The 13,282-nt window shown below is 39.5% G+C and overlaps 3 protein-coding genes across 7 annotated transcripts in view; 1 reads left to right on the forward strand and 2 right to left on the reverse strand.

The window, feature by feature from the left end:
• Positions 1–915: 915 nt before the first annotated feature.
• mrm2 (mitochondrial rRNA methyltransferase 2) lies at positions 916–6,674 on the reverse strand. The gene is made up of 2 exons (XM_057860893.1): positions 6,274–6,674; positions 916–1,722 (listed from the first exon to the last, which is right to left on the reverse strand). Exons 1-2 carry the CDS (start codon positions 6,608–6,610, stop codon positions 1,289–1,291), a joined length of 771 nt encoding a protein of 256 aa, XP_057716876.1. The 5' UTR covers positions 6,611–6,674; the 3' UTR covers positions 916–1,288.
• On the forward strand, positions 6,273–12,218 carry nudt1 (nudix (nucleoside diphosphate linked moiety X)-type motif 1). 4 transcript variants are annotated; one of them, XM_057860894.1, is made up of 4 exons: positions 6,273–6,425; positions 7,452–7,612; positions 9,485–9,630; positions 9,718–12,218. In XM_057860894.1, the coding sequence occupies exons 2-4, from the start codon at positions 7,461–7,463 to the stop codon at positions 9,888–9,890; spliced, it is 471 nt and encodes a 156-aa protein (XP_057716877.1). In that variant the 5' UTR covers positions 6,273–6,425; positions 7,452–7,460; the 3' UTR covers positions 9,891–12,218. The 4 variants fall into 4 exon arrangements, with proteins under 4 accessions (XP_057716877.1, XP_057716878.1, XP_057716880.1 ...); XM_057860895.1 differs by having other exon boundaries at positions 6,286–6,561; XM_057860897.1 differs by lacking the exon at positions 6,273–6,425 and adding an exon at positions 6,673–7,370.
• snx8a (sorting nexin 8a) overlaps positions 11,888–13,282 on the reverse strand; it is a 32,837-nt gene continuing 31,442 nt past the window's right edge. For both annotated transcript variants that reach the window (XM_057860891.1, XM_057860892.1), the window contains exon 14: positions 11,888–12,856. In XM_057860891.1, coding sequence (XP_057716874.1) covers positions 12,785–12,856 — 72 coding nt within the window. In that variant the 3' untranslated portion in view covers positions 11,888–12,784. The remainder of the gene's footprint in view (positions 12,857–13,282) is intronic.

A 13,282-nucleotide genomic window follows, 5' to 3' on the forward strand; every position in this document is an offset into this window, starting at 1 on the left:
CTTTAACAGAATGTTAATAATGTTAATGCCATCTTGTTGATTTATTGTTATAATAAACAAATACAGTACTTATGTACCATATGTTGAATGTATATATCCATCTTGTGTCTTATCTTTCCATTCCAACAATAATTTACAGAAAAATATGGCATATTTTATAGATGGTTTGAATTGCGATTAATTACGATTAATTAATTTTTAAGCTGTAATTAACTCTATTAAAAATTTTAATCGTTTGACAGCCCAAGTTTTTCGGCTTCATGCTCATACAGCCTCTCACTCTCCCCCTGCTGCTTTTTCTAGTCAGCAGTGCCATGGAGTTTGCTATTTAAAGTTAACGATGATTGATGTTGGCGGAGAAGCTTGGTAGCACTACCATCAAAGCCGCAGATGTGTCAATCATCGTTTAGCTTGTTAAACACTAGCAGTAGTGTGCTGTGGCAACTCATTGTGTAAGTGAGGGGCTGTTCTCAGCAGCATGAGCGTCAAAGCGTGAGTGGATTTCAGTGGACTCACTCAGTAACGCATTTGATAAAGACAATCATGTTTCTATGTTTTTCTTGTTTAAAAATAATTCACATTATGAAGGCGGCATGGTGGGACAGTAACATGTTTAAAACTTTTTTTTTCCTTTAAACAAGTTAAGGTAAAATATGGCACATCATCGCTACAGCTAGAGCTCGACATTCATGGTGGAGTCAATGCTGCTGACAATGACAACTGCGTGTCTTTACACAGTGAAATAACTTTTTTTTTTTTTCGGTATCAGCAGATTCTCAAAATCAGGTGACTCGGACTTTGGTGCAAAAATATGCGATCGGGATGTACCTGTAAAATACTACAGGGTGAAATTAAAGATTTAGATAAGCATCATTTCTAAAAAAAAAAAAAAAAAATTGTCCGAATAAAAGAGACTGAAGTTATAACCCGTTTATTCTTAATATATGTATGATGTTCTGTAAATAATAAAATACAATACAGTAGTTATAGTTTTGGAATTGACCCAAAATAGTCACTTTGCCTGTAATGGGTTGAAGGTCTTCAGTGTCAACTTTTGAATAACCATCTGATGTAGTGACCACAGTCCATGAAAGGGTTAAAAAATATCGTAAAATATGCTAAAGAAATCCAACAAAGCAGCTCTGAGATATGGCAGACTTTGAGCATTTGAACAAATTCACTTGAATTTTTTCACTCAAAGATTTCAATTTGTGTCAGACGTGAATCAATCCTGGATGTAATGGACCCACAGTGAAAAATGTTGTTATCCTTGTAGAGGTAAAAATGTCTATCCCTTGACTGGTCTCCTATAGTTTCTGGCGAGGAAATACCTCTCAGCGGAGTCTTTCCGGCTTGCGTTTGGCTTTAAACTCTGAACGCTCCCAAACGCGAGACAGAATTTGTCCTGGAGATGACGGGCCAGGGCACCATCCCAGTATTTGCACACCAGAGTGCCTCCCGGCCGCAAAATTTTCTCTGCCAAGACCAGCAGAGATGCGCACAACTTGACGAGTCTCTCGTGGTCCAGCTCCCGAAAGCCGCTGGCGTTGGGCGCCATGTCGCTAAGGAGGATGTGAGCCTGTCCGCCGGGAAGGAGGTCCAGCAGCTTGGCGTGTGTGATGCAGTCGGCGACGTCGTGGTTGGACAGGAAGTGCGCGCCGTCCAGAGGTGGTATGTTTAGGAGGTCGATGCCGACTACAGTACCCAGGGGTGACGTTGAATCTTCAGTTAAAACACAGTGCTAATTAATTCATCTCTCTTTACGTGAAAAGACAACACTGAGTAAACATGACCATGTTGCTGAAAATACTGACGCATGCAAACCATGCAACCATTTCTTAGAGCTTTGATGTAGAAAATAATATTTAACACAATAAAACACTACTTACAAGTGCAACCATCTTGTGGCAGCAGTTATAGACTAGTCCGAGCAAAGCGACCGGAAGTACCCCGTCCGCCATTGCTGAGGTGTGGCGCACACAGCCAATAGCAGCTCACGTTTCTGTTTACATTGTCTGACGCTGGGCTGCTATAGGTGCGCAAACACCCCAGTGATGGCGGCCAACCACAAAAGGGAGATGTCCACAAATCTCTATGCGGATTAGTTAATACCAACGCAACATTGCTATACAGCTGCACGGGATAATGAGCATTAAAGACGTAATGAGAAAGGGCGGGCAATCTAGGATACCCACATTGATTGACTAAAATAGTACTGGCATTGATAAAATGGCTGCCACCACTTACGATGGCCACTTTCTACAAATAAAGTGTTACCTCGACAAACGAATCTTTTCGACATCTAACGTAAAATTTGACTAGCCATTTGTTTCTAAATACGACGATGAAATATGGTGATTTATGACGGCGCCGCAGTTATTTTGTTTTCCCTCAAGACAGACGCACGGCGGATTTTCTTGTGAGAGAAATCAACATGGGTCCCAAGAATGTTAAAGCAGTTGGTGAAAAAAAAAAAGGTCAGGTTTACCATTGAAATGAAGATGGAAATTATAGAAAAATATAAGCACGGTGTGCGCGTCCGAACTACTTGACAATACAGACGTAGATCTCGATGGTCTTCCTCCGACCCTCTGTTCGCCAGTCTTTATAAGTTAAGGTGACCAATATTATGATTGTAACATCGTCAAAAAAAAAAAATCGCCAGCTTCGTCAAGTTTTTAATCATTTATTTCAGAACTTGTGCAACATAACATGCCTACTGTCTGCCTAATTCCAACCCAATTTGTTACATTATTACGAGTATTATTATTATTACAATTTTTATTCACAACTTATTTGTTTGTCTCTGTGCAATTGCTATAGTATCAGCAGCATTTATTAAGGATTTAATGTAGGTCTTCGGGCTTTGGAACGAATTAATGGAATTAAGATGTATTCTTATGGGAAAATTCTGCTCGACATACGGCCATTTCGACTTACAAACAAGGTCCTGGAACGAATTAAATTCATATGTAGAGGTACCATTTTACTGATTTATTGTTTTCATACACTATTGCATCAATCTATTTGTTTTCTTTCCCTTATGGAAATACATACAGGGAGGATTGATGAGACTTTTGAGACTTTTCACTATTGAGTTGAGTGAGGAAAAAGTCAACATTCAATCCAGAAAGTACTTGTTGTACAGTTTTCAAGGACCTTTGTTTGAAAATAATAATTGGACAGTTTCAGTGTACATTATATAGTATTTAAAACGTCAAACAAAAAAGTATTTGTTTCTAAAATTGCAACTTAACCCTTTATTGCCAAATGTATCATATTTGATACGCTTAAAATTTCATGATTTTGAGACTAATTCAGAAATTTGACATTTCTTTTTGAAAAAAAAAAAAAAAAAGATGGATGCAAGTCAACACATGCATCCGCAGGTTCCATGAGAAAAAGAAACAGGATTTAGCAAGGGTTATAGATATTACAGCGCTTATTACACATATTCATTTTGACTTTACTTTTTACAAATTTGAAAAAAAAAAAGGTTTCTTTAAAGTGAGCCTCTAACTTAAATACATGTAGCCTCTAATAAACCACAATTGTTCTCTTGTACTAAAATATGTTGTTAGAAACACATAAAATGTTAAATCAACGGCAATATTTTATAATATTTAGTCCATATTTTGACCGTTAGTTGGTGCCATGGTTTGCGGGCTCGCAGTGATGACGTCATTGGCATCTTTCCAAATGTGTAGCGTGTTCAACAATTGCTTATTGCTGCCTAAACTCGCGAAGTAAAATGCCACGATGTGCTGCTTTTGGATGCAATTTCCAGTCAAATGGAAACAAGGGGAGTGAAGTGAGTGGTCAAGGTGGAATTATTATTTTTAGTGAATAAATGTGCATAAGTGGAAGCTTCTCCCCCTTTTTGGTCTCTGTATGCACGTATCCTACCAACCACCGTTACATCTGGCGCCAGAACATTTTTCCTGGATCCTCAGTCAAGTAAGGGATCCGTCTATCATCTGGATCCGACGGTCCCACCGCCTATGTAATATTGGTTTCGGATCTGTCCATTTTTTTGATTCGTCGGTCCCACAGCAGCTTTTCGGATCACTCTATTTTGTGGAATCGACGGCCTGATCGCGGTTGCGACAGTGCCATGGGATCGGTCTAATTCCTGGATTATCGAGTGAGTAAAAAACACGGATTTGGATTACTATTGCTATCTTTTATGTTGACTATTCTTCGTGGGAGTTTTCCCCAAATCATACTAAATAATTAAAGCACTATGGCACGCTACAGTGACGACAGTGACTCTGACGTGGACCTCACAACAATGTTGGAGTTCATCAGGAAACGCGTGTTTGCTTACTGCTGAGCTCCCGAGTGAAGAGTGGTCAAGGTGGAAATATTATTTTTTGTGAATAAATGTGCATAGTCGAAGCTTCTCCCCTTTTTGGTACTTATACACGTATCCTAGCTACCGCGCGTTACAATGTACTAGACATGGATTACACAAGGTGTGCTCTTTGGGCTGTACTGTATGTAAAGCACATAACAGCTCTGGATGCTAACAATCTACATAATTATATTGGGATAAGTTTGAAAACGCAATATGCTTACCTTGAATATCTGAGTTCCAAACTGTATACACTCTTGCTCCCAACCGGAGTTCCAAACAGCATACACTTTCGCATCACTAGTTTTGCCCAACTTTTGTCTTATCAAGTATTTGCTGCACACATTTTTCTTGAAGCTCGTCTTGTGAACGATCGACAGTGCTGTCCTGCTCTTCACTTTTCAGATCTGGTTCAAATAGACCCTACTCACATGACGTCACAACCACGCCCCCGCGCCATATTGTCCGTCAACTCGTCACTGTTGATGCATTACCGCTACGTAAATTCCTCCTATTATGGCGTGTTTTTCTGCTCGTTAACATTAATAGTCAAAATGGTGAAGGCGTGTGTGGCGGTCGGTTGCAATAACAGAGAAGATAGACGGAGAGACTTGAAGTTCTACCGGATTCCGAGAGACCCGGAGAGGAGAGCGAGATGGGCTGCTGCAATTCGACGAGAAAACTGGGCTCCAAACGATTACCACAGATTATGTAGTAGTCATTTTATATCTGGTAAGATGCATTTCATATATATTTAGAGGGTTTTGGGCTGACAACCACAATTAAGATCATCGCTAGGCTAATCGCCGACAACATACACTCAGACGTTGCGAATGAACTACCTGAAAATATATAATTATAAGGGGATAATAAGACAGTTGTCATACAATTAATTTACAATTTCACTATTGAGGTCAAAAGCCAAAAAATAAATTCAACTAGGGGCAATCTGGAGAAGTGCTATCGCACTTCATATTTATTACATATTATATATGTATGTAGTGAGAGTGCTAACGCTAAACCATATAAACATTAAAAGCCCTAGCTCCATTGACAAATGACATGAAATACATTAGACTTGACAGTGGATGTTAGCAAGAACAAAAGATTTTGAATTGAAAATTTCGTAACTCACCTTCCCGAGCACAAGATAGATTCCTGCCGAATTTTCGTGGACGAGGACCTGTTTCACCCAACCAGCAACGAAGTATTCATAAGCCTCCAAGCTCTTTAAGTTTTTCAAACTTTCGTGAGAATAGGCTGATTTTGTGTGGACAAGATAGTTGTAAATATCAGGGTAGCTAGCAGATGTCAGGCAGAGACGGCGAAGACAGCGGGTCGAAAACCATCGATTTAGGCATCAAATATGGATCTGGCGAATGGATAAACTGAAGCTTTTCCACATAACGCCTTTTATGCAACGCATCCAATGAGTTTACAGCGTCTGAAAGCACCGGGGCTTCCATGAATTGCTCTATAAATTGCGCGACTAATTGAAACCATTAAGAATAGGGCTAAAAAATGATGGGCAATATGGCGGCCGGATACAGCGACACGTCATTTTGTGACGTAGGTGAGTAGGGTCTATAGGAAGGGTAGAACTGACGACATGTTGGGAAAGCTAACGAGTGACACGCTGGAATTTCCGCAAGGGGACCAGTGACGTCACGCGCTGCGACATAACAAGAATGGCGACCTATCACTTAAAATAATTTTACAAACTTTATTAAAACAAAAACATTAAGAGGGGTTTTAATATCAAATTATTATAACTCATACTAACATTTATCTTTTAAGAATTACTTGTCTTAAAAATTGAGGATCCCTTTAAGACCTTATTTTTAAAATTTTGTGATTCTCTGACAATTGCATCATATTGCTGGCATTAAAGGGTTAACAATCCCCTACAATGCACTCACCGGTCCCCGCTGAGTTGACCCGGTGCACGGCCACCTGGCTCCAGGCTCCGGGCGCCGCTCCACAGTCCACCACGGAGAAACCCGGTTGTAGGAGGCGGAACTTGTCGTCGATCTCCAGCAACTTGAAGGCGCTCCTACAGCGAAAGTTGAGGGTGTGCGAAGCTTTGACGAAAGGGTCCTTCGACTGCCGCGTGAGCCACCTGTGCTCTGCGTTGGTTTTCTTCTTCGCGAGACAACTCGACGAATTGAAAAATCTACGGTGTAGATGACAAAACATGTTTTGTGGAGGTAATTCGGGGTGCAGAGTGATAGGTAGAAGCATATGTCTACGGGACATATGTAAATATGGGTAGAGTATTAAAGGTGGAGTCAGCGGCGTAAGTAACTAACGGCCATCTTGCATCATATGATAAAATGAAATATGATAAAAATACTATTAACCCGCAAGATATACAAACGATTCAGTTTATAACAAACCGTATTATCTCGTATTTTGTGGTAATGTCATACATTCTCTTCAGTATGCAGTACAATTACTGCATCTCTAACTTTGGTGAAAAACCAAGCCATTTGAAATTGTTTAAAAATTGAGCAATTCACTGCTATTTCAAAGTATATTGTGTTATGTTTATCGAATGTCACAGACGGAAAATGCCCGACGAGTGACGACGCCCGTCCAAATTGGTTTACATCGCGCACCACACATCTAGCCTTATACGTAAGATATCAATAGAGTAGTTGCAAGCGGTTGCGTTATAAAATGCGCATGCGTAGAAAATGTATCCTTCATGTATTAATGTCCTCTAAAACAAGTCGCACAGAGTTATTCCCGCCTGAACTTATTTTTCTTCATTGAAAAAGACATTTGCCTTACTTTACAGGGTATTTTAATTTCTATAAATATATAAATCACTTAAAGCTTCGTTTTCATTTTGTCGGTTACGGAAATATGAATTGGTTATGTGTGGGAAACGCAACATTTGTTTCCAGTCGATTGTGTTTAAGTGTAACGCGTTACAAGCGGGAGGAGTGAAACATTAATCATTTCATTCGTTTTAATCCGTTGGTCTGAAACGGAACAGGTGATCATTTTAGAGGTGAAACGTTCATGAAGTATCAGTGACTGAATTGATTGAAATACTTAAATTTCTTTCCAATCCGTTTCTTAATTGTTGAAGTTAGGTGAGATGGTGAGTCCCAAGCTGCTCACTCTTGTTATGGTGGTCCAACCTGGAAGGGTGCTGTTGGGCATGAAGAAGAGGGGATTCGGGGCTGGGAAGTGGAATGGTTTTGGAGGCAAAGTTCAAGATGGAGAAACTGTTGAGGAAGGTGCAAGAAGGTATGTCCATTTTTGAGGATAGGGTATTGTTGTCCAATTACATTTATATCTGTATTAAAATAATGGGGAATAAAGGTGAATCTTTTACAATATTATTTCTGGTTGTAGTTTAGTCAAAGAAAACATAAAAGAATCAAAATTACTAGTGATGCAACGAATAATCGATTAACTCTAGTAATTCGATTATATTAAAAGATTTGAATTAAACTTTGCTACTTCGAGTATTTGTTTAATTAAAGTGGCGTTGTCATGGTTTGTTTTGAAAGTTTTACTGAATTGGATACTCTGCCCCTGTAGTGGCAACAGTGAATACGATATAACTCATTTCACATGGCTTGATCCAGCGACTCTCTGTTAAGACCAACATAAGCTAAGTTTTTGTTTGAGCTAATGTTTTTTTTCATGCATTCGTAATTTAGTTTTAAGGTATATTTAGTTCTGTTTAGTTAGTATCTGTTTTCCGAGGCACCCTGAAGTGCACGCTACAGTGATGTTGTTTTGTTCATGTGATGCGGGAGTGAGACAGTCTACCGTTGAGGAAGTGTTAGCGCCGTTTGTTAATAAAAACAAAGTTGTCAGCACGTGTGTTTGATATCATTGCCGGAAAAACACGCATAATAGGACATCTTGCAGCTTCCTTTTTAATCCTGTCCTTATAGTAATGATCTGCTGCATCATAAATCACTTTGTGACTTTCCACTTCCATGATGAAACGTCTTCGTTCATGTTTGTTGGTGTTTAAACCGTGAATAAGACACTGGGCTGTTGACTCCAGGCCTGAATCCGCCCCATTTTGACGGATGCGTCTACGGCAAAAACAGAAAATAGCCAAAACCATCTGGCGGGCTCCGGCGCACCGGAGATGGTCCACAGTCAATCCGGAGCACTGACGCGGCCGGTACACAATGAACAATAGGATATAATGGGAACGGATTGGCTTACCACCTTCATTTTTACAGTGTCATCCATAATTATTGGCACCCCTGAAAAAGATGTGTTTTTAGCTTCTAATAATTTTTTTAAATTCAAATAATATGGGATCTTAATGGAAAAAAGTGAAAAACCCAACCTTCAATACAAGTACATTCATTCAGTGGGGAAAAAATCCCACATAAAGAAAAAATTATTTGACATCAAATAATGTGTGTCACAATTATTAGCACCCCTGGTGTTAATACTTGGGCAAAAGGGGGTTGTTCAACAAAACAGGGTCTGGGGACTGAGATGGCCATGGGAGGAGCTTGATTTTGTGTCTGCTGAACCATTTCTGTGTAGATTTGGTCATATGTTTAGGGTCATTGTCTTGCTGAAAGACCCAGTGACGACCCATCTTCAGCTTTCGGGCAGAGGGCAACAGATTTTGATTTAAAATGTCCTGGTATTTCTAAGCATTCATGATGCTTTGCACCCTAACAAGGTTCCCAGGGCCTTTGGAAGCGAAACAGCCCCACAGCATCACTGAGCCACCCCCATACTTCATACAGTCCCCAGACCTTGTTTTGTTGGCAAAAGGGGGTTCTACAAAGTATTAACACCAGGGGTGCTAATAATTGTGACACACATTATTTGATGTCAAATAATTTTTTCTTTATGTGGGATTTTTTCCCCACCGAATGAATGCACTTGTATTGAAGGTTGGATTTTTCTCTTTTTTTCCATTAATGTCCCATATTATTTGAATAAAAAAAATATTAGAAGCTAAAAAACACATCTTTTTCAGGGGTGCCAATAATTATGGATGGCACTGTATTTACGTTGCGATAAGTGGAATTATTGCATATTGCGACAGGCTTAATGATAAGTGCTTGGAACTCAATAGTCACAGAATGAATTCGACTCATAATTCAAGACGACACTGTATTTTCATTTTAGGGAACTCATTGAAGAAAGTGGCCTCACAGTTGATGCACTGGAAAAGGTGGGAAATATACAATTTGAATTTGTCGGCGAGACACAGCTGCTTGATGTCCATATTTTTCGGGCTGATTCGTACATTGGAGAGCCAACGGAAACAGAAGGTATGTTCCCTTCCAGCACTACAGTGCATTGTAAAGCGCTTAGTCAGGGACATTTAATCATACTATTTTGCATTCTCGTCCTTGTAGAAATGAGACCTCAGTGGTTCGACTGCGACAAAATCCCTTATGACCAAATGTGGCCTGACGACAAGCTTTGGTATCCGCTGCTGCTGCAGAAGAAAAAATTCGTGGGCTACTTTCTCTTCCAGGGCCACGATGTCATTCTCCGCCAAAAGCTGGACGAAGTGAAGGAGCTGTGAGATGACAATGTGTAGCTGTGTAGGAGGTGTCACATTTGTCAGTGCCTGATGCTCAGGAAATAAAGATTCGGTGGTACTGATGTGGGAAATAACCGTTTCTGAAATTGCCAATTCCTCAGCAATTGAATGTAAATACTAGTAAAATCCCAAATAGATGACCAAAACATCACTGCACACAAATTTGGGATGGGGCCAAAAACATTTGTCAATTTTATGGAATTTGAATGACTGTAAACCCCAGGGCCTGTGTTGGCGAATTTATCTTCTACCGTAATTTCCCGAATATAAGGTGCACCCGTGTATAATGCGCACCCCAAATTTACTTGTAAAATTTGGGGAAAATTATTGTACCCGTTTATAACGCGCACCCTAATTTTAGCACCAATAAATAGAAGAATACAAGAAAACAGAGCTCGTGTACAGATACAGAGATGTCATTTTACTGACTGGTGAAACACAGCACAAGCATAGCACATTGGTAGTTCAAAACATTACCGTAAACTGACAATATTTACGGTAATAATATGATTTGACAACTTCTCCAACTTACCAGAATCTAGGAGAAAACAAAACGGATGTGACTTTTCTTTTAAAGGCTGCTGTATAACTTGCTCGTTTCCTCATGATGAATAAATGTTTCTTCCATGGATTGATACGGTAAAACTACTGAACTATTGTTATTTGGGTTTGAGTTTCCCGAGGGACCGATATAGTTGACGGACACAGGAAGTGTGTGTCCTTACATTTGTTATGCTCCGAATTGTGGAGCTGCAATAAACGTCGACTCAAATGAGTTCAAGAAACTAAATTCTGTGCTTTATGAAGAGTGAAAAAAGCAGAATTGAACACAGACGAAATCATTCGGCCGATAGTGTGAAGTATTACCGAAACAAAATGGTGAAGTCACGTACCATAATGGTCGGCAACGGGTCGCCGCATACGTTTCTTCAACACAACGTGGCCGTGTCAATGAAAAAAAAATCGGTTTACATATATATGTAATACATAGATATTTCTGTCTCCATCCATGTACCCGTTTATAATGCGCACCATGAGTTTACAAGTTGATTTTGGGGAAAAAAAGTGTGCGTTATATTCGGGAAATTACGGTATTCGTTACTTTGATGCTGAGACCAAAACCCTAAAATATTGCTTTTTTTGCCAAGTGCCCATGTTGAACCATGTTAAGGGAGCTTTGTGCTGTGGTTTAACACCAATTTTCATTGAATTGCACTGCATTGAAACCAAATTGCACTGGAATGCCACCTAATGTTTGAGTGGTGTCACAGCAACAACAAAAAAAGCTGCTTAGTTAAAGCAACACTAGATAACTTTTCAACCTTTATAAAATATTTTCATAACATTTCTGATATGTCGACTGGCAACTAGTTGAATGGCACCTCTTTTATATCTTTAGGGTGTCTATCGCTTTCAACAGCACTAATTTGAGGGAAAAAACATTTTGCCAACTGCTTTACTGCATACGGCTTTCGCAAGAGTTCTGCAAAGACGGCAGAGCAACAAAAAAAAAAAAAGTTTTGTCTAAGGGGGACAAAAAGGGAGGCTACCATATACAGAATAAACATTAGCCCGGCTTAACGTGCCTACATGATGCCTCCCTGCCCTCAACTGAACTTGTCAACGCTGACGAATTCGGGTGAGGTAGTGGGGTTAGCCACACAGTTGCTAACCGTCGTATGCCATTGCTTAGCCACAACTGATTTCATTACCCTATTACTATTCGTGCTTCACACAGCCGCTGGAAACAAATATTTTTTAATCCGTCTGCAGGCGATTGGGAGAATGAATTCTGATTGGTTGATTTTACAACACTGTGCAGGTGTGCGCTGGTCCTCATGGGAAGCGCAGTCTTCCTTGAGGCAAAACACGGCCGCTTTTGTCCACCGAACTCACTAAAATCGACCAAAACTGAAAAGTTACCAAGTGTTGCTTTAAGCGCTTTATTCCAGTATCTCCCAATGAAGCAACAGAGTTTTCCTATTGAAATCATTCAATGCCTAATATGTATAAAGTCATATGGTGATCATTCACTGCCAGTTAAAAGGAGTTGGATGTCCATTGAAGTTAATTATGTCAGCGAAAAATAGTTTTAGTATTGGGTGATTGATGAAAAATAACAAGGTATTTTCATTTGTATTCGTTTATTTTTCAGAAAAATATCAACATATTTCAGTCAACTCTAAATCTGTTTGCCATATAGTTCAAACAAAAGACATGTTTGTGCAGTATTGTTTGTGCAACTGTATCCAAGTTTTCCTTTTTCTAAAAGGTGTCAAGTTTCTTTAGGAATTAAAGTGTTCAAAAGCAGCTTTGACCCTGGAGTTGCCTCGTTTGTCCAATTTCTGTGATACATATTGCACATTTGGAGTACGATGCATCAGGTCAGCTAGTGTTATCACTGTAATAATGTGCAGATTTGAGCTAAGGCACATTAAATTAGCTTATCAACTAACAGCACATGGGCCAAGAATGAACAATAAGGTACAACAGAAAGCATGCAAATAAAATGTCATCATTTCTATCAAAAATCTGGGATTTTGGGAGTAAAAATAGAAAAATTCCCAAGGTTTAAATAAAGTAAAATGCTTGATTTATTTCCCCCCCCCAACTTCATACACAATAACTTAGGAACAAAAAGGGCTGGAATATCCACTGTGCTAACGGGTCCCTTGCAACCTGTAGAATTTCCTGCCTCTTTGGCGGTAAAAGTTGATTTGGACATACACGCATTAACCAACAGCCAACATGTCAAAAGGCCAAACCTAATAAATCCAGTGAGGGGTAGGAAAATCCACTTGTGTTGAATTACGATGCAAAGTGTGCAGTAGGAACTTTTTTTTTCTTTTTTTCCCCCTCTTGTGTCACAATTCCGTTTATTTCACACCATTTTTTTCACCAAAGAGACAGCTGAGCTTTGGCTGGAGTTCTTTCCACACCGCACCCATCTGGAAAGAAAGAAAACACCCTATAACGCCAATATTTGTTATGACGCATTAAAACCAAAAACAACTACCATAATTTTCTGACTATAAGCCGCTCCTTTTTTCCTTAATTTTGAATCCTGCGGCTTATTTGTTGATTTTTGGGGGGTTAATAGGTATCACTGTATTTGACAGCGGTGTCATAAGACTGTCGAAAGACCGTCATAATTATGACATGACACTCACATGGGCATTATTGAATGCTTATGACAGATGTCATTCAGTGTCATCCGCCAGATTATGTCACTAACTCCATTTATGTCCAGTTTGGATCTTTTACATCCATTCAAAAGTGAGATAATTTGCCTGATAGCACGAAATGACATCTGTTATAAGTAGGGCTGTCAAATGATTAAAATTTTTAACCGAGTTAATTACAGCTTAAAAATT

The sequence above is a fragment of the Corythoichthys intestinalis genome, chromosome 16 (assembly GCF_030265065.1).
Source record: "Corythoichthys intestinalis isolate RoL2023-P3 chromosome 16, ASM3026506v1, whole genome shotgun sequence".
NCBI lineage: Eukaryota > Metazoa > Chordata > Actinopteri > Syngnathiformes > Syngnathidae > Corythoichthys > Corythoichthys intestinalis.